At 43.1% G+C, this 21,253-nt stretch overlaps 1 protein-coding gene across 8 annotated transcripts in view; it reads left to right on the forward strand.

Moving 5' to 3' along the window:
* The window catches only part of DOCK10 (dedicator of cytokinesis 10), a 1,791,775-nt gene that overhangs the window by 1,035,550 nt on the left and 734,972 nt on the right, over positions 1-21,253 (forward strand). For all 8 annotated transcript variants that reach the window (XM_085634396.1, XM_085634392.1, XM_085634394.1 and 5 more), the window contains exons 13-14: positions 3,309-3,431; positions 7,522-7,604. In XM_085634396.1, coding sequence (XP_085490522.1) covers positions 3,309-3,431; positions 7,522-7,604 — 206 coding nt within the window. The remainder of the gene's footprint in view (positions 1-3,308; positions 3,432-7,521; positions 7,605-21,253) is intronic.

The following is a 21,253-nucleotide window of genomic DNA, read 5'->3' on the forward strand; positions in this document are numbered from 1 at the left end:
TCTTGGTACGCAATAAACAGAAGGCTTTCTTTGGCCATTATTTCTCTGAGTTTGTTGCCAAATTCCTCCCCGCTGGCTTCACTACCAATGGTTTAATACAAACAATGAGCCTATCTATAGTTAATAAGACATATGATAGTGCACCTGCAAAGAAAGAATTAATACTCTAACAAATTAAAGAAGGCATTTTCAGTCGAGGCCTTATGTCAAGTTAAGCCTTTAGGAATAAAAATGGACATGAATTACAATACGAAATACACACGCAAGGTGAAATCATTACTCCATGTTAAATGTAAATATGCATAACATAATTACAGCAGTCCATTGATCAACTTAATTCACTGATATATGTGTAACTTTAATGTTCTAATGAATATACTCTATTGATTAGTTTCAATGTAACACACATGTTAATGAAGTTAAATCACACATTGAATATAAATGTTGTATATGTTAATGCCTATATGTGAGGTAAAAAGGGTGGGGCTTAAATTATGCTGCTGCAACCCTTACCCAAAATGCAAGCCAAAAATAGCAGTGAATTTAGCCCTCCCTCTCTTCCACATCAAAATTTCTCCTAAATCTAACAGCACTTTGGACGATGCATTCCGGAGGCAGCACATGACATGCACACTGCCTACTCTTTATTTGCAGGAATGGACATGAATAACAATTGTACTAACCAGACACCCACATCAATTAAATAACTTATTCATGAGAGATATACTAGGGATGTAATGAAGTGCTTACCCCAAGGCCTGAACATCAGTAATCTCAATATAATACTAAGTACAATAACACTAGTAGCTTAAACCATTGATTTTAACCATTGCTAGTCTTTCAAATTGAGGAGCACCTAACACATCCACACCATTGCAGTCAGTAAACAAGAACTGTGTGACCAGAACCATAGAGGATATGAGCAATCAAATATTTCCAACTTGTGATGAACCTGCCACCTCTCTGCCATCAGTAATGTCTGGGGACCATCTCCGCTGAGAGTATTTTTTCAAGGTCTTCTTGAGTTGCCGCAGCTCCAAAAATATTAGTGACATGACCTGCAATGTAAAGCAGAAAGTCTGGATAGGACATGCTGTATTCAACATTCAAGAACTATAACTTTTCCTCTACAGTGAAGAGGGATCTTCTTGTTTCTTGCAGACCAATGGTGAAATCTGGTAACAGCGAGCTGAAGGATCCTGAGTGTTGCAGGTTGCATTTCTCCCTGGCTGCACAAAGTTCTCTATCTCAGTCCCTTTTAATGAGCAGTTTCACAATGATTGGGGAATAGAAAATTTGACCCCTCCAAAGTTCAACACTTATTCTCATGTTGCTAAAGTTGGTGTCGGAATACTAAATGTGGCCCCTACACCAACACTTTACCTACTTTTACATACATTGGAATGAGATAAATAAATATGACCCTTGCAAACTGAAGCACTTCTGCTACTGTTGCTTACATTGGAATGAGAATAGTAAATCTGCCCTATTAAAAGTGAAATACTTTTGCAATTCCTGGTTAGGTTGAAGTTTCAATGATACATTTTATTTTGTTTGATTTATATATTTTGTTTGCATGAACAATATTGGTATTTTTTTAACATTTTACTTTAAATTAGAGTTACAATTGTAACAATTTTCAATATTTTAATTTTTATTTATGTTTTAATGAACTGTTCGTGCCCACGAAAAAGAAGGAACAGCTTCCTGTTCCGGGGCACGAAGGAAGGCAGCAGCACCTGCCTAGAAAACCGACATATGAGGATCACAAGCCGCACTGCCGGCTTTACAGAAGAAGACGCCCCATATAAACCTAATTTATAGGCAAAGTTGCTGACATAACATGCTGTTAGCCATCCGAACAATCTAATCTGCTGTTGAAGAAGGGTGAGCGATTCTACTTACCTTCCCTCACATACTGCACACACAGCCTCCTGTAATCAGCAATGTCTTTCCCTTGGTCCTGATGAAAGCCAACAGACCCGCAGAGCAACATAGGCTAAAACATGTCGACCGACCTCTCACCTGGTGTATTGAATCAATAAAGCATCCATATAAGCACCAACTTTCATAGTTTTTACCCTTATCCCTCCCCAGCAACATTAAAGACACATCATACAGGAGTATGGATAATTTTATTTATTATTTCACAAATCACACTTTCTCTGTTCACGACTGTTGTATACCAGACAGTCTCCCTCCCGGTGGAGGATATTGGAACACCTGGATAAAAGGAAACTTAGGTGCGAAGACCCAATGATGTCACATTCCACCTAATCACACCAGCGGAGAGCCAATATATACCTCCATTGTGATTGTGTGGTTGAGAGTCTCCATAACAATTTCTTAGAGACTCTGGAAAACCGATCTACGTGATTCATTCACCTTGATTATCAATTGACTAGCTCAGGAAGCTGAATGAATCTTCTTCTCTCCCTTTTTGATTTTTTGAATGTTATGGATTGGTGCCAACAGGCAGCAAACGTGGTCTATCAAGGTAGGGGTTCCCTACAGAAATGGGAGTAAATATGGGGCAATTGACATACCTATTGAAGTTATTGAAACTTCAGAGGTAATGCAGCAACAGTATCAGAATATATTAATTATAAAAGTTTATTTGAATTCCTAATTATTTATCTATTATTTTTCTATATATATTCATTGTTATGTTTATATTTTATTTGAATTTGTATAGGGTTTTTATTTTTTCAAGTTATTAAATTTATGTTTACTTTTACTTTTATTATATATATTATATATATATTTTTTCCACTTATTTTAATATTAAATACTTTAAAATATATTCTTACCTATGTTTTTCAATATTTGTGCTGCAATGATTTTGTTACCAATGTTATTATACTTTACATTGTAAGTATAAAAAGTTGATATTATTGCCCTTGATATTTTCGCTCAATGTTTTTCCTGCAAAATCTTTGCTTCATAATATTTTTTACCTCAATATTATGGCATACGAGTGCTAAGTGTTTATATTTATTGTTATGATGTATCTAAAATAGAAGTGTCTAAAATATGATGAAGAAAGGAAAGGAGATAGAGAGAGGACTGTTGTTAATTCAATTTCATAAACAAACAATGTTGCGCCACTAATAGTTTACAATGCAATTTATATATGAATGCAAAACGGTAAGATGTGAAATATTAAGTACTAGTTATTCAATGGATACAAGGAAAAAAGGTTAAAGATTTAAAGCTAGTTGATTTTAAAATATTGCAGACAGCAAGTAAACAAATGATTTGAAACATTTCCGCATTTGTGAATAAAATATTTATTTCTGTTATTGCAGGCTATTTTCTCGATAAGTAACCCTCACACAGAAATTGTACTTGTGGCAAGGATAGAAAAGGTACTAATGGGAAACATTGCAGCAAGTGCTGAACCATACATCAAAAATCCAGACAACATCAAGGTATTTTAAGGCAATGGTACTCAAGATGGTATAGTAGAATGGTATTATCTTTACAACCAACATATATTATTTCTGTTGTTTATTTATATTACATCACTGCCTGTTATATGTGAATTCTACATTCATCATCAGAATTTCCACTTTAATACATAGAAGATATCTGAAATTGGTCAAAGAAGGCAGGCAGTTATCTAAACTCAAGGATGATTGTGTATGTGCAGGTCCTATGTATAAAAACTATAATGGCTAAAAAGTAAATCTTTTTCCCAATATCTCTGGCCTAGAAATCTGGTATTTTAACCTCTGGAGTATCTATACCCAGCTTAACATGTATATAACTAAAGTACACATAAGCTAATATGTCTGAGTCACCGAAGTAACACATTATTTTTCTTAATGGAATACCCGACTAGGCACCAGGGCCTACAAATCTACTAACATGACAGATATGAATGAAAAGATTTTTAGAAAAAACTCTCGATTTTCATTAATAACTATGTATCTAAAATTTAGTTTTAATTAATTTAGATGGATAAACATTAGTGTACACCTTAAAGCAGCGACCCCTGCGTCCCCCCCCCGGATTACGGATTGGAAACTAATGTAGATTTATGGCAACAGGGAGAAAAGGTGGTCTTTCAGAGCAGGAGTTGCCTGCAGAAATGGGAGAAAATATGAGGCGATTGGTGTACATATCGATATTACTCAAACTGTAGGGATGGATGCGAGAGGGGAGCGGGTATCGGGCTCTACTGGGCTCCACACATTTGGGGTCAAGGTCTCTCCCCTCCCTCATATGATGTCTCCTCACAAAATTCGGACATTCTTGAGATCGTACTGTTATGTTCCCTGCTTGAAGTTCATACAAATGATTAGATGAATGCATTTGTTGTACGATTTAATAAAAAGAGTTTAAAAGAAAAAAAATGTACTAAAATGTTCCATCTATTCCTGTTTAGTAATATTTCATTCCATATTATGTCTTATTATGTGAGGGCTTCAAAGACACATTTCCAAACCTTGTGTGGGTTATTGTCTTCTGCTGCCTACTGGTGCTTACTACAGTTGTCCCCATGTATTGTTCATGAAGGCTTCTTTTTAGTTTGCCATCTAATCATATTGGATATTGTTATTGAACCTATCCCAAAATGTATACCACTTGTCATTCATTAGAACTGAAGTTATAATTGTTTTTATTCAGTTAGTTCATTCATTATCAAACCTGCTTATTGAATGCTTGACATTTTTTGACTTACTCCCCACTTGTTTTTCTCCTTGTCACCCAAGCCAGGAGGCAAGACATCAAGGGCATGATTTAGAGTGTGGCAGATAGGTTACTCGCCACACATGTGACAGATACCCCATCTGACTTAGTACAAGTGCATTATACACTATAGTCCTTCTTATAAGGCAGAAAGGATATCCACCACTTTTGTGATAAAGTACCCATCTGCCAAACTCAAAATCAGGACCCAAGTAGCTATTGTGCTGATAGTTTCTGTCAAACTCTCCCTGACCATACCGCCACCTGCTCATTTGGATAGTATAGCAATCACATTTACGCACCAGTGGACTAGAATCTTAAGTGAAAATTCACAATCTGTTTCTGGAATAGCCTAAAAGGCTCCAGGTAGCCATTTGTGGTGATTTGGAGCTTCAGTCTCTCTTTTTTACTTACTATGCTCTTATTTAAATCATACCTTATTTAACACATATGTGAATCCCCTTGCCAAGATTACAAAGTCGTTTGGATTTGGTATACTATCCTTTACTGGTGACACTCAGCTTATCATCTCCTTTAACAAAGATCTGGACAAAGTTAAAGATTACTTTTCCAAAGGGAGGATAGTGATCTCGGAATGGATGACAACTAATTGCCTACAGCTGGCAGAAGAGAAAACAGAGATCATGCTGTTTGGTAGGGCTCAACAACTTTGGTCGGCTGATCGGTAGCTGCCAGAATTTGGTGCCGTCCCCATCCCTAGGCAGGTAGTTAAGAATCTTGGAGTAAAAATAGATCAGTCTCTATCCATGAAAGAACAAGTTCTCTATCTACCAGTGGTACCTGCTTTAATACAATGCATCTATTGAGGAAAGCCTTCCCACTTCTTGCCATTCCAGCTAGAAAACCTTTAGTTCAGGCACTGATAATTAGCAGAATGGCTTTTGGCAATGCTCTGTCAGCTTCTGCAAATGAGACACTAATGTTGTAATTACAGGTGGTACAAACTACTGCAGAAAAGCTTGTTTGCAATCTCCCTTCTGGCTCTGCTTCCATACCTCTGCTGAGATCTTTACACTGGTTACCAGTATAGCAAAGAAGCATTTTTAAAATGTGTTGCCTGACACATAACTGTTTAATGGGTAAAGGTCACAACTATCTGCAGCAGTAGCTCAGATGCTACTGCACAGTGAGAAATTTAAGATCTATGGATAAAGCTCCGCTTATTGTACCCCAAATTCGACTGTCAAGATGTCGCGGTAGAGCGTTTTCCTTCTTGGACCCTTCATACTGGAGCAACTTACCTCTTCACCGCCGTATCTGCTTTGACTACACTATATTTAGAAAAATGCTTAAGACTGTTTTGTTTTAACTTAGGGCTATTACTTTGCCTGAGTCTGTGTCAGAGCCGAGATACCCCTTCCGGGGCAAATTGTGCACTCTATTAAATCAAATTAATATAACACAACATAACTATGGTACTTGAAAATTGTATACCTCTTCCACTGCACTGAAGGTAGCTAGATGTGATCCTCACTAAGCATGAACCATGTTCATTGTAGGTTGGGACACTAAGGTTACAAGCGTAATTTAACTATAGGTCAAAGCCAGAAACTGCTTGCTGCAGAAGGGTTTCAATTGCAATGGAAAGTTAATTCAAAGAGATGCTTATCTATCAATTATTGGTATGCATTGAACAGAATGATCTGCTCTCAAATCTTCCAATGAGGATTCCAAAAGTCTCAACTGGTACCCCTTGCCTACTAATGGCATCACATGGTTGAATTCTTGTACCACCCAACATCCCAGAAAAGCATTCTAATTGGTTCTGAGGGTCTACGGAAATAGAACGGAGTGGAAAGTTGAAAAAGTAAATAGAGATATTAAATTGCTTCTCTGTAATCTGTTCCTGTTGATCCTTTCATGACTATCCTGAAAAGTATTAGCAAGGCCAGTGGCAGGCGTACCAAAGAGCAATCCGCAGGTAATAGTTGCTACCCATGGCTATCCTCAAATTTCCATGGAGTCCCATTCTTTGCAATAACAAGAGGGTGATTATCATTAGGTGTGCAAAATGTGTGTACTTTCCTTTCACTTAATTACACTTAATTCTGGTAAAATTACGCAAAATTAGACAGAATTACACCAAAGAAAAATGTCATTTAGTGCTAACTTTTTTCAGAAAATGTGTCTTCGCATCAACTCATTTTGTGTAACAAAAAATAGTGCCAACAAAACAAAAGCACTTCTAACAACAGCTGCTCTTTTTCTTTTGTTCCTGTGTATTCACTGTAAATGTTTACTGCAAAGTGGGCATTCACTGTACATCTTATGCAAATGTCGTGAAATTACGGGCAGTGGCATAATTTGGGACATTTCGCATAACAAGTAAGACATGGAATTCCTAAAATTAGGCGAATTACACCAATTTAATTCAAATTTATCCCAGAATTACTTATTATTCCTTTAATGGTGTTAGTAACATATTTCCAATTACTAGTCTGCATCAACAAAAACCATGTATAAATTGGTACAAAATTGTTCAAAATTTGAAAAATAGCACAAACTTCCTGCACACAAACAGAAACACACCCCATTGAAATTTCAATATTTACTTGCTTACTCTATGTTTTATTTAACACATATGTAGGAAACATACAAGACGTACTGATAATATGAAAAGCTGCAACAGTTAAATCCATGTTTATTGAAGATTACCTACTAGATCTGTAGTTTTCCATTAACATAGTAACATGGATGTATCAGTTGCCTATACAAGTGAGAGTTACTGTTGCTGGTTTTTGGTCTAGCATTCAAACCCTCGCACTTTAGTTGGTTAAAATCAGTGTGTTTTTGTCGTTTGTGTAGTCTGCACAGAAACTCGTAAAACTGAACAAGCAGTTCTGCAGCAAGTTGGGGAAATACCGCATGCCGTTTGCGTGGTCCATGAGGTATGTATTCTTTCAAAGCTGTTTCTACAGGCCATTTCCACTTTTATTGCTGATCAAAAAGTGACAGTTGTAACCAATTGTGTTAATAACTTCAAGAACAGAATATCCCACATATCGATTGTTTCCTGATAACATTTCATTTGTCTTGGGGTCTTCTTTGGGCTTTGTGGCTGGCTTCCTTATCTTCCATTCCAGTAACACATTCAGAACCTGAATGCACCACTCCAGGACATTGTTTATTGAAACTTTAGCATGGTGCAAATCCTGAAGAAGGTCGCACATCTTTTGTGGTCGTCTCATGTTTTTTAAATAGTGCCACAATCTATGAGTGGTACCTCTCAGTATATTACAGCTTGGTGGGTAGAATCCACTGCAGACACATTTGCCACATAGAGAGGCAGGTTGCACACTTGTGATGTATGCTGGAATGTTTTGCGCTGACAATTGCACTGCCAGCCAGATCAAAAAAAATCATTTGCTCTAACCAATTAGTACACAAAGGAAATGACGGCACTGGCATGCTGTTGGAAGTCATGTTTATGCTGATGGGTTAGTGCGATGATACTTTTTACATAGTAGGCCATTGGTTGGTCAGGGAAAATATCTGGACAAAAGGTGTGGGAAATTATCCCAATCTCTGTAATCTGAATCTATTATTTCGTGCTGCACTGAGAGCATGCGCCACCCCTGACAAATATTTGTGTGGTGCTTCTGGCATATAATGAATTATTTCTACGGCAGGATGTTATAACAGAAATCTCATCCCCGATTTGTATGCATCGTCGCATAAGGTAATATGTGTCAGAGTTTCGGGAAAGTTTCCAAGAAAGCAGTCATCAATGACCATTCAAAAGGATTTAGCATCTATAATTGACACATATTGGCCACAATTCTGACAAAATGGTTGGTTGATTAGCAAGGAGAGCTCTTAAACATGGTGTCAGACATTGTGTTATTAGTTAAGGAGGTGGTTATCCCACCAATTCAACAGACACTATGTGATTAGGCCAAAATGTAGTTCTTAGGAAGTACTTGATCAGCACCTTGCAGCTGTGGCAGAAGCAGCAGGCAATCCATGGAGAACTTTGTGTCAGTTTCAAGCAGTACCAACAATTTTAAAGTAGACAATAATATAATATTTGCAAACCCATATAGAAAAATAGAGATTTAACAAGCAAAAAGACAACACAAAAACAATAAACCCAAATAAGGGGTATGAAGTTTTAACCAGATGGTTAGATACTGAGTTTATGGTTGGTAGAGGTATGCACCCTGTCCAAGCAGGAACTACAATCCTAGTCAGGGTAAGTCAGATACTCACCATAGATTAACCTGTGCTCACCCCCTGGTAGCTTGGCACGAAACAGGCAATCTTAATTTAAGAGGCAATGTGTAAAGTATTTGTGCAACACTTTAAACAGTAACACAGTGAAAACACCACAAAAAGACTTTACATCAGTGTAGAAAAATAGATTGGCATTTTATAAATAAAACAAGAATAAAACAACAAAAATCTAATAGTTAGAAATCGAGATGTTAATTTTTAAAGAATAAAAGTGTAAATAGCACTTAGACGGAATAAGTGCCTATAAGGGTTATCTGATCATGCTGGACTGTGGCAAGGTCATTAGTTCAGGTCGTCAGCGATGGATTGTGAACTGGATACAGGAGCTACGCAAGGCTCGCTGAACAAAGTACCTTGATTCTTGTTGCAGCAGAGAGATGCGGGGTGCTGCTGAGTAATGCATTAATGTCGATCCCGCAGTTGAGGTAATGCGTCGATTTTCTCCATGCAACAATGGCGATGTGCTGGTTCCTTAGACAAAGTGCTGGTGCCGAGATGCGTTGTTTCTGAAGCAAATGCACCGATTTTCTCCACACATCGAGAGGATACGTTGATAGTCTCTCACTGCAGCGGCAGCGATGTGATCCGATGCTTTGGTTTTAGGGAATGTGCTGGTTCTGAGTGCGATGCACCAGTTCTCTTTCTGCAACACAGTTGATGCATCAATTCTGCTTCACACAGCAGAGGATGCATTGGTTCCACTTGAGCAAGCACCTGGATCCACTTCTAATTGACCAGGCACAGGAGCAGGAGGTGAGACTTTGATAACCCTGAGTCTCAAAACTGGAGGCAAGCCAGCAGGGCCTTGGTGATCACTCTCGGTTCAAGAAACAGTCCAGTTCATCCTCAGCAGGGACAGAGGGTAACAGGCAACTGGGCAGCACAGCAGAAAAACAGTTTTTTCAGAGCACCAGTTCAGCAGAATGGTACTCCTTGTAGCAGCACAGCAGTCCTTCAGCACAGCAGTCCTTCTTCCTGTCAGAATTTCTTTACAGGTCCAGAAGTGGCTGATTTGGTGGGGTTGAGGACCCAGTACTTATTCCCAGTCATGTCTTTGAAGTAGAGGTGACTTCAAAGAGGTGCTTTGAAGTGCACAGAGGTCCACCCTTCCCAACTCTGGCTCCAGACTCACTACAGGGGGGTATGCAACCCTTTGTGTAGGGGCAGTACACTGCCTATTCAGGTGTAATTGTCAGCTTCTCCCTCCCAACCTGCCCATGGTGAACCATCAGGATGCAGATGGCCACTCAGTCACACCTGGAGATCCTGAGTAGACTTAATCTAGCAACAAAACAATAATGTTTCTGCCGAAAGTACATTTTGTTACAATTTAATCCTGAAGAAAAATCCATCCAGTATTTTGAATAAATTAGATTCAGCCGAACCAAAGATTATTTCATTAATCACAGATACTGAGTCACACAATAAATAGTCAAGTGAGTGGGGAAGGGATATTGCATAAAGACCCCAAGTGCTAAGAACAAAAACTATCAAGAAGAAAAAGTGACAATGTGAATAAACATACATGGTATACTGGTTACTACTTTTAAAGACAGCCAAAATGCATTGCATATATTTTCAAGCACAGCGGGATGAATCTCAGTGTTAATTCACAAAGGAATATGGTCTGTCTTTGTTGGTGTTGATGGCTTTTTGACCGTTTATCAGGTATCAGGGTCTCATCATGACAGAGATGCTCTGGAGGCTGCCCCAGCAGGACACCATTCATTTCCTACCACGGGGATCAGCACATCATTCTGAAAACACACCCTGCAGACAATCCCTAATTGGGAGTCCGCCCATTGTGGCTTCTACCCTACATCAATTGAGCACAGTGCGGCATTTTGATACCCATGCCCCCATCAAATACAAGCATTGGCCATCTAGTATCCTATTGAGAGCACCAGACCAACCCACCTACCACCACTCCCCAGGTTTATCTCTGTCCTGATGAGTCAATATATTTCAGGCACCCCCAAGGAAGGCCTCATCAGCCTAGGAGGTAGAGTGCATTATATTAAAGGTGTGGACATATATAGCCAAACCTATATGTTCCTGTAATGGTGTTCCATGTTGGGAACTACTACAAGTGTTAGCGGTTCATAGGATAACATGGGCTGTCAACCGGGCACTCTAATGATGGGCAGCTCCATCATAGTATGACTAAATTATGTAATGTTTGGTATAAAACAACGTGACTTCTCATCCCTGCCATGAATCTAGCGCCCTGGGTGATGTTACATGCACCCAGGTGGTGTCCTTAGAAAGTGCCCACCTGGTTCCCAAGCTCTACTGTGGTTTGGCTGACCATCACATGCTTTCCTGCACCTGCTGTCGCTAAGACAGGATCGGACCTCCTTCTAGTCAGTGTGATCCCTCCCAGGAGTCAGGAACATAGGCTTGAGCAGGAAGGAGGTCACACTTCCCTCCTCCCAGGCAAGCTATTGAATTTGCACATCAGGGCAGTGAGCTTCAAAGGCTGCACCACCTCTGATATGCATCTGGGCTGTCACCCTGAAAAGGTCAGAGCCCTTCTCTTGCCCCAGGTACACTTGCACCCTGGCAAAGTGGGAACTGTGTTATGCTGGAGGTGTACACCTCAAGGAAAGCTGGCCCCACCTCTAGGGTGGGCAGGTTGATCTGTAAACCTAAAATAGAATTCTGCCATCTTCAGGAGGGCAGAAATAGTTAAAAGGTGACCTACATCTCCTGATGTGGTCACCTCAGGGGCGGATTTGCTGTAGGGGCTAGCTGCCCATTAGCTACTTGCTCCCATACCTCTAACTCCCCTAAATCTAGGAGACCCTCCTGACACCAGAACCTCAGATATGAGTGACTTACTTCAAAGAAGGACCCAGTGGCAACAGACTTGTTACTGAGTAAATGACCCTCCTCCTTGGCTAAAACTTAACACTCAATCAATCAATCATATAATTTGTAAAGCGCACTACATACCTGGGAGGGTTTCAAGGCGCTGGGGGGGGGGGGGTGGGTTGTTGTAGCTGCTACTGGTCGAAGAGCCAGGTCTTGGGTTGTCTCCTGAAGGTCAGTAGGTCTTCGGTTTGTCGCAAGTAGCGGGGGAGGGTGTTCCAGGTCTTGGCGGCGCAATGGGAGAAGGATCTGCCTCTGGAAGTAGTTCTCTGAATGCGTGGGACCGTGGCCAGGGCGTGGTCAGCGGAGCAGAGTTTCCTGTTGGGTACGTAGAAGGAGAGTCAACTGTTGAGATAGGCTGGGCCAGTTTTGTGGAGTGCCTTGTGTGCGTGGATCAGGAGCTTGAAGGAGATTCTTTTGTCGACGGGGAGCCAGTGCAGGTTCCTCAGGTGGGAGGTGATGTGGTCACGTCGAGGATAAGGCGTGCAGAGGTATTCTGGATTCTCTGTAGTCTGCTGATGAGCTTGGATGAAGCTCCGTCATAGAGGGCGTTTCCGTAGTCGATTCTGCTGCTGACTAGGGCCTGGGTGACTGTTTTCCTCGTGTTTGTCGGGATCCAGCGGTAGATCTTGCGGAGCATGCGGAGGGTGTTGAAACAGGTGGAGGAGACTGCGTTGACTTGTTTGGTCATGGAAAGTTTTGAGTCGAGGATGACTCCCAGGTTGCGTGCGTGGTCGGTGGGGGCGTGGGCCACCGGGAGTCGTCCCAGGTGGAGGGGCTGGACCCGAGGATGAGGATTTCCGTCTTGTCTGTGTTCAGTTTGAGGTGGCTGTCCTCCATCCAGTCGGCGACGGCCTTCATTCCCTGGTGTAGGTTGGATTTGGCGGTGAGGGGGTCCTTGGTGAGGGAGAGGATCAGCTGAGTGTCGTCGGCGTAGGAGATTACGTTGAGGTTGTGCTGTCGGGCGATGCATGCTAGTGGTGTCATGTAGACGTTGAAGAGCGTTGGGCTGAGGGAGGGTCCTTGAGGGACGCCGCAGATGATCTCGGAGGCCTCAGATCAGAACGGGGGAGGTGGACTCTCTGAGTTCTGCTGGAGAGGAAGGAGGTGGTCCAGTTCAGGGCCTTGTCTCGGATCCCTGTGTCGTGGAGGTGCGTGCGTAGTGTGCGGTGGCAGATGGTGTCGAAGGCGGCGGAGAGGTCCAGGAGGATGAGGGCCGCCGTCTCGCTGTTGTCTAGCAGGATCCTGATGTCGTCAGTGGTGGCGATGAGGGTGGTCTCGTGATGTGGTTGCTGCGGAATCCTGATTGGGACGGATCTAGGATGTTGTTGTCTTCGAGGTGCCGGGTGAGCTGGGTGTTTACTATCTTCTCGATGACCTTGGCTGGAAACGGAAGCAAGGAGATGGGCCGGAAGTTCTTGAGGTTGCTCGGGTCCGCCTTGGGTTTCTTCAGTAGGGCATTGATCTCTGCGTGCTTCCAGTTCTCAGGAAAGGTGGCGGTCTCGAGGGAGAGGTTGATGATTTTGTGCAGGTGGGGTGCGATGGAGTTGCTGGCTTTGTTGAAGATGTGGTGCGGGAGAGGGTCGGATGGGGAACCGGAGTGGATTGTTCCCATGGTCTTGATTCTGTCCTCGAGGTTCACATTTGCCCAGGTTGTCTGGGTGTCCTGGTCGGTGGGGTGCGGTGGGTTCGGTGCGGTGTGGTCGGCAGGGGTTGTTCAGGGTCTGAAGCTGTCATGGATGTTGGTGATTTTCCAGTGGAAGAAGGCGGCGAGGGAGTCGCACAGGGCTTGTGATGGTGGGATGTCGTTGGAGTTGGAGCTGGGGTTGGAGAGTTCCTTCATGATGGTGAAGAGCTCCTTGCTGTTGTGCGCGTTGTTGTCAAGGCGGTCTGTGAAGGACGTTCTTTTGGCGGTCCTGATGAGGTGGTGGTGGTTGCGGATGGCAGTGCGGCTGTCTGGCGTCTTGTTGCTGTGCCATATGTTTTCCAGTTTCCGGCAGGTGTGTTTGGAGTCGAGGAGTTCCGGGGTGAACCAGCTGACTCTTCTGCTGGTGTCTCGGTTGGTGGGGTTTTTCAGCGGGGCTACGGTGTTGGCGCAGTCGTTCATCAAGCGTTCGAGGGCGAGTGCACCTTCATCCGGATTGGTGGGGTTCGTCGGAGGGTTGAGTGCAAGGCTTGTCTGTAGTTGTTCTTCAGTGATTTTGACCCAGCGGTGGCAGGGGGTCTGTAGGGTGCGGTGGTGTGTGAGTGGTTTTTGGAAGGTGAAGTGGATGCAGTGGTGGTCTGTCCAGGTGAGTTCGGAGGCGTGGCTGAAGATGACGTAGGGGCTTGAGGAGAAGATGGCATCTAGTGTGTGGCCGGCGATGTGGGTCGGCGTCGTGACGAGCTGTTTCAGTCCGAGGTTGGCGAGATTGTCGATCAGGGTGGAGGAGTTGCTGTCTTTTCCAGATGATAGTTTAGGTCTCCGAGGAGGATATAGTCGGTGGAGGTCAGCGCATGCGTGCTGATGAGGTCGGCGATGGAGTCGCAGAATTGAGGCCGGGGTCCTGGTGGTCTGTAGATGAGGGTGCCTCTTAGGGTGGTCTTTGGGTCCGTGTGGATCTGGAAGTGCATGTGTTCGGCGGTGCAGAGGGTGTCGTTGGTGTTTGTTGAGACCTTGACGGTGTTTTTGTGGATGATGGCGATTCCTCCTTCAGCCCTGTTGGTGCGGTCTCTGCGGGTGATCTTGTACCTGGCTGGGATGGCTATGGCGATGGCTGGCGAGGAGGTTTCGTTCATCCAGGTCTCGGTCAGGAAGGCGACGTCCGGTGATGTGGTGTCGAGTAGGTCCCAGAGTTCGACGGCGTGTTTGTGTGCGGAGCGGGTGTTGATCAGGATGCATCTAAGCAGGTTGGCTTCCGTTGTGGTGGGTGTCTTGGCACTTTCGTGGCAGGAGAAGTTGCAGTTCCGGCAGGTGAAGGGGCCGTGGGTGCGCCTCGAGGTGGCCTTGCAGCAGGTGTGGGTCCTTCCTGGGTTGAGGGCGGTGAGGGTGTTGGCGTCGTAGCGGAGGCGGACATTGTGACTGCTGCGGGGGCCAGGGGTTCTGGCGCTGTGTTGTAATGGCTTTCTTTTCCTGTAATTACATCTTGTCCATGTTCTTCACTCTGATGATGCTTAGTGTTCTGGAATGTCAGGACTAAGCCAGCTGTGGAATGTGTGTGAGCAGTGAGATCATTATCTTACTGACAGTTGGGTGGATGAGTTGTTTATACCTACTACTGAAAATAAACCTGAGACACCCTACTTCAAGCCTCAGCATCTTTCTTCTTCAAAGAGGTTTACTTTTCAACACTGGCGACGACTGGGATCTCAACTCAACTCCAACTTTCATCTCATTTCTGGCGAACTACAATATTTCATCTCTTCTCTTCAAAGAAGACCTTTTACATCAAGTAATAACGTTCCTTACTTAATGAATTTCGCTTAGAGACATTTTTTTTAATTATTCCTGTCAACTACTGCTTAGAACGCTCTGCTCGGCATTTGCGCAATCTCTAAAACTCTTCCTAATATCTCTACTAGCATTCAGTGACCTTACTTCCCTGAGATAATGAGGTAGCTGTGATAGTTTGTACTAAGAGTGCACTAATCACGCACTTTTCTCATTAACGGTAATTTGGGAAATAATCAAATTACTCACGCTAGCCCTCGCGCTTCTTCACGCGCTCTGGTCGTTATCAACTGCGCGTTCTCCTGCCTGCAGAAGCCATGACGCCTTGAAGTTCTGAATATCCCTCGTCACAGGTTGGAATGCATGGGGGCTGAAACGCATGAAGGGCGTACACTAATTTCAGAACTTCTCCTGGATTGGTGGATAAGAAGCTGTATCCTGATTGGCTGCTGTGTATTTTAATGTAATCTGATTCGCTCGAAAGCTTGCTGGATGCTACAACAATGGGTTGCTAAGCAAACATCGTCATAAACAGTTGAGGAGTTTTTTTTTTAAGAGAGAGTCTTCGCCGTCTTTGATAACTTTACTACTGAACACATGTTACGTGAACAAACGTGGAAGCTCCTTTCAGTGTTTATATTAATTTTTGCGCGGACCTCCAGCGTGTCAATTGCCTTTATCTAAAAGCGCTGACACGCACAGCTTAACGCCCTGATTTAAAGTCTTCCTTTTCAATAGCTGGTGTGTCAATGGTTCTGATCCTAAAAGCGCTGACACGCACAGCTTAATACTGAACAGCGCTGACGCGCACAACTAATTTGTTTGTCTTTTAGCGTGTCAATCATCTTTATTTTTACAGCGCTGACACGCACAGCCTAACGGCGTTACTCTAGTGTGTCAATCGTCTTGATCCTAACAGCGCTGACACGCACAGCTTAACGCCGAACAGCGCTGACACGCACAGCTAATCTTCTTGCCTTTTGGCGTGTCAGTCATCTTTATTGTTAACAGTGCTGGCACGCTCAGCTCAACGGAATTGCTCTCAGCCTTCTTCTTAACATTTAGTGTGCCAATCATCCTCAACTCAACAGCGCTGACACGCACAGCTCTTTGCTACCAGACACTTGGTTATTGGATCAGTTTTTTTTGCACATCTTTATCTCCTCTTAACATGCAAAACGTCACTGCAGCCCCATTTTTTCTACAATCCCCAGGTGACCCTCCCATTAAATGGTCCAAGTGGAAGAAGGTTTTCGAGCGCTACGCTCGAGTCTGTGGTACTTCTTTAAGTGTGGAGAGGAAGACAGCTTTATTGATGCATTGTCTGGGGTCTGAGGGACAGGATGTCTTTGACCATTTACCGGATGTCCCTAGCAGTTCCAGTTCGGGTCTCAATGAGTATGAGCAGTGTATTTATAAACTTGATGCTCACTACTTGCCAAAAGTTAGCACCATCTTGGAAAGATACCATTTTGGCAAACGTATGCAAAAGGATGAGGAAAATATAGAGAATTATATAACGGAACTTAGACGCTTAGCTTCTAGTTGTAAGTTTGACGCACTAATGGATGAAAGAATACGTGACCAGTTTATGCTTGGTTGTGTATCTGAGAAAGTACGTGACGAACTCTGGATGAAAGATGAACCTTCTTTGGATGAAGTTCTAGTAGTCGCTAAGAGAATAGAACACTCTTTACAATGTGTAAAGGTGATAAAAAAGGATCTTAATAAAGATGTGTCGCTGATTAATACAAATTCGGCGTCTAGGAAAGAAGCGGACAAGGGTGATTCTCACGTAAAGACCCGTGTTAAAGATATGAGTGCAAATAAATCTAATGAGAATTCTAACAGAGGTGGGAAGTGTTACAGATGCAATAGCACTTCACATTGGGCAAATGATAAGTCATGTCCTGCACTAAATGTTACATGTTCTCATTGTAAGAAGAAGGGTCACTTTGTAAGTGCCTGCAGGTTCAAAAATTTAAAGAAAAAAGTTAGTGAAGTCTCTGATGGCAGCACATCAGATCAACATGATTTTGAGTGTGGACAAATTGTGGTCCAGGTTGGGGCTGAGGGGCCTCTTGATTTCATCTTGGTGGAGGGTCACAGAACCAAGGTTTTGTTTGATTCAGGAGCCAAAATTACTATCATTTCTAGCAGATTCTTTAAAGATAATTTGTGCAAGAAAGTTAAACTATTGAAGCCAGACATTCGTCCAACTGCATATGGAGGTGATCCCATTGAGTTAAGGGGTTACTTTATTGGTCTAATTGAATACGGGGAACGTTTTGCTAGTGGGAAGGTTTATGTTTCAAAGAAAGGTGATAGCATTATTAGCTGGTGGCACCAAAAAGATCTTGGTGTCATGTTAGACCCGAACAGCAATCCTCCTATCATTTTGAGAGAAAAAAAAAGTGTTGAGTCGGTGGTGGATGGTTCTTCACTACAGGCTCTTTTGATAAGCCAATATCCACTGCTTTTTGGTGACAAGCTAGGTTGCCTTAAGGGTTACTGTCATAAGATTAAACTTTTTCCTGGCTCAGCTCCTGTTTCCTGTAAAGTCAGAAATGTTCCGTTCACTGTCAAGGAAGACATGCTTAAGGAGTTAAATAAACTGAAGTCCCAGGGCATAATTGAGGAGGTGGAGGGTACATCTTGGCTTGCTCCGGTGGTGGCCGCAAGGAAACCTGACAACTCTTTGAGGCTCTGTGTGGACCTCAGACAACTCAATAAATGCGTTCAGGTAGATAAATATCCCTTACCTAACATTTCTGAGCTGTTGAGCATGGTAGGTGGGGCAAAGGTATTTAGTACAATTGACCTAACATCGGCGTACCATCAAATCTTACTTGATGAGTCCTCCAGAGATCTCACTGCCTTTATTACTCCGTTTGGGACATTTAGATTTATTAGACTTCCATTTGGCCTGGATTCTGCTGCCTCAGTTTTTCAACGGGTCATGGAGAAGGTCTTAATTAACATCCCTGGAATTTGTGTGTATCAAGATGACATTTTGGTATATGGATCTACGGTTGCTGATCATGAAAGAAGGGTTAGGCAAGTGCTGGACAGGCTTACCTCTCACAATTTGACTGTAAAGAAGGAAAAGTGTAAGTTTGGTCTCGACAAAATTGACTATTTGGGACACACTATTAGTGCGGAAGGTGTAGTTCCAAAAGCTGACCTTGTGAATACCATTAGAAATCTTGTGGTTCCTTCTTCCAAGGAGGAACTCATGAGATTTTTAGGTATGGCTGAATACTATAACAAATTCATAAAGAATTTTGCTGAGGTCACGTTCAATATGAGAAATTTGTTAAAGAAAGGAGAGAAGTTTAGTTGGAATAGTTTGTGTGACAAGGAATTTAATGACATAAAAATGAAATTACAGAATGCTCCAAATTTAAGGAATTTTGACCCCAGTAAGAGCTCTATTATATCTACTGATGCAAGTCTGAAAGGTATTGGTGCAGTCCTGTATCAAGGGGGTGTTCTGCCAGAAAATACCATCATGTTTATATCTAGGTGTTTGAAAGGAGCTGAATGTCGCTATTCTGTAATTGAACGTGAAGCCCTTGCGGTGCACTGGGCCATTAAGAAATTAAAAAAGTTTTTGTGGGGGACCTCATTTGTTGTAAGAACTGATCACAAGCCCCTTTGTGAAGTACTAACTAAAAAAGGGATTGACTCGATATCTCCCAGAATTTCAAAATGGGTGGTTGGATTACAGGGGTTTAACTTCATTGTTAAACATGTTCCGGGGTCAGAAAATGTTGTTGCGGATACTCTTTCTAGGTTAGTTCCTGACGAACAACAAGGCAAACTGGATCAGGATTCAGATCCATCTTTTAGTCTTCCACAGGACTTTGTCTGTGGAGTAGATTATAAGGTTATTTCTCGTGAGAGGTGGTTGGATGCTTGTAAGTGTGACAACACTATTCAAGAAGTCTCCAAATTAATCTGTGAGGGTTGGAACCATAAAGATCAAGGCAGTGACTCCGTGAGAGATTTTTGGTTGGTAAAAGACCAACTTTCAAGTTGTGAGGGTTTGTTGTTGAGAGGTCACAAATTAGTACCCCCTGTGTCTTTAAGGAAAGAGGTTTTGGATTTGGCACATGAGGCACACTTAGGAATTTCTAAAACTAAGGAGAGGGTGCGTTCTAGCTATTGGTGGCCGGGTTTAGACACACAGATTGAACATTTAGTCAGGGAATGTGTTCAATGTGCTCTTAGTGAAAAGGTTTTGAAAACTAGGACACAGCCCATGGAAAAAAGAGTTCGTCCGTGTGGCCCCTGGAAGGATATTGCTCTTGATATTTTAGGGCCTATTCATGGGGATGGTTCTGACACGTTTGTTATAGTGGTCATGGATTTGTTTTCAAGGTGGCCAGAAGTGATCTTTGTGAAGAATATTAATTCTGCTACGGTTATTCGATGTCTAAAAGATATTATTGCCAAGGAAGGGATTCCTGAGACTTTGCTTACAGACAATGGGGTACAACTTGTTTCGAGTGAGATGGAGAGTTTTCTTGGTGATTGTGGCATTGTTCACAAGAAATGTTCTTTGTATCACCCAGAATCCAATGGAACAGTAGAAAGGTTCAACAGGGTTTTGAAGGAAACGGTGTCTTTAGCAAAGTCCAATGGTCTTAATTGGCAGGAGGAGGTTTTGAAAAGAGTGTCTGTGTATCGGTTTACCCCACATACCACTACAGGGAAGTCTCCTTTTCTTTTATTTCGTGGAAGGGACCCTGTTACTTTTTTAGATCCACCATGGGTAAATAAATTTCTGACTAGCAGATCTCGTGAGGTGGATTCTACATCATGGCAAGAACAGGAAGATTTGAAATGTTCTAAGAGTAAAAAAAACTATGATGTTCGTCATGCTGTTAAGTCAACGAAGGTTAAGGTGGGTGATTGGGTTCGGATCAAGAGACCTGGTTTTGCTGTGTCTGGATCTAAGTTCACCAAACCGGTAAAAGTTGTCAAAGTGTTTAAGAATGCTGTTAGAACTAGTGATCACAGGGTTTGGAATCTAGGTCGTGTTGCTCTATGCAATACTGATGTGTCATCAAGCTTTCCTCACTCTGCCATGGAAGGGGAAGGTGCTCCGGAGGTTAATATAAGGCCAAGGAGGAATACTTGTTTTCCCTCCCATTTAAAGGACTATGTCATGTAATTAATGTCACATGATGTTAATGTGTTTTGTTTGTGTTTTGTTTAGGGGTAAAGGAGGGAGATATGTTGTAATGGCTTTCTTTTCCTGTAATTACATCTTGTCCATGTTCTTCACTCTGATGATGCTTAGTGTTCTGGAATGTCAGGACTAAGCCAGCTGTGGAATGTGTGTGAGCAGTGAGATCATTATCTTACTGACAGTTGGGTGGATGAGTTGTTTATACCTACTACTGAAAATAAACCTGAGACACCCTACTTCAAGCCTCAGCATCTTTCTTCTTCAAAGAGGTTTACTTTTCAACACGCTGGGCGCGGTCCAGGCGCGGACGGGCGCAGATGGGCTTGCCTTAGGCGTGCCTCCGGCGCGCCAGTGGCGTGCCCGCTGCGCGGCTGCGCAGTGGCCGCCATATATGGGAAGGTGGGGAGGGAGGAGCAGCTGGGAGGCGGGAGGCGAGGGAGGGGTGTGACGAATGGGCGTGGAGGGGGAGCGGGGCTGCAGGGGAGGCAGCGGCGGGGATGGGGGACCGGAGACCGGCATGGGGCACAGAAAAGAAAGTGTACAAATCAGGGTCACAGAGGCACAAAAGTCAGCGCGAGGGTAGGTAGGACGGCGAGGGGTACAGAATAAAAAGGGGCACAAAGCAAAGCAGCGAGTGGGGGGCAGGGGGCACAGAACAGATACAGGCACAAAGTTCAAGGGTCACAGAGGCACAGAATCAGCGCAAGGGTAAAGACGACGGCGAGGGGTACAGAATAAAAGGGGCACAAAGCAAGCGGCGAGCGGGGGGCAGGGGGCACAGACAGAAACAGGCAAAACAACAGGCG

Source organism: Triturus cristatus, chromosome 11, assembly GCF_964204655.1.
Source record: "Triturus cristatus chromosome 11, aTriCri1.1, whole genome shotgun sequence".
Lineage (NCBI taxonomy): Eukaryota > Metazoa > Chordata > Amphibia > Caudata > Salamandridae > Triturus > Triturus cristatus.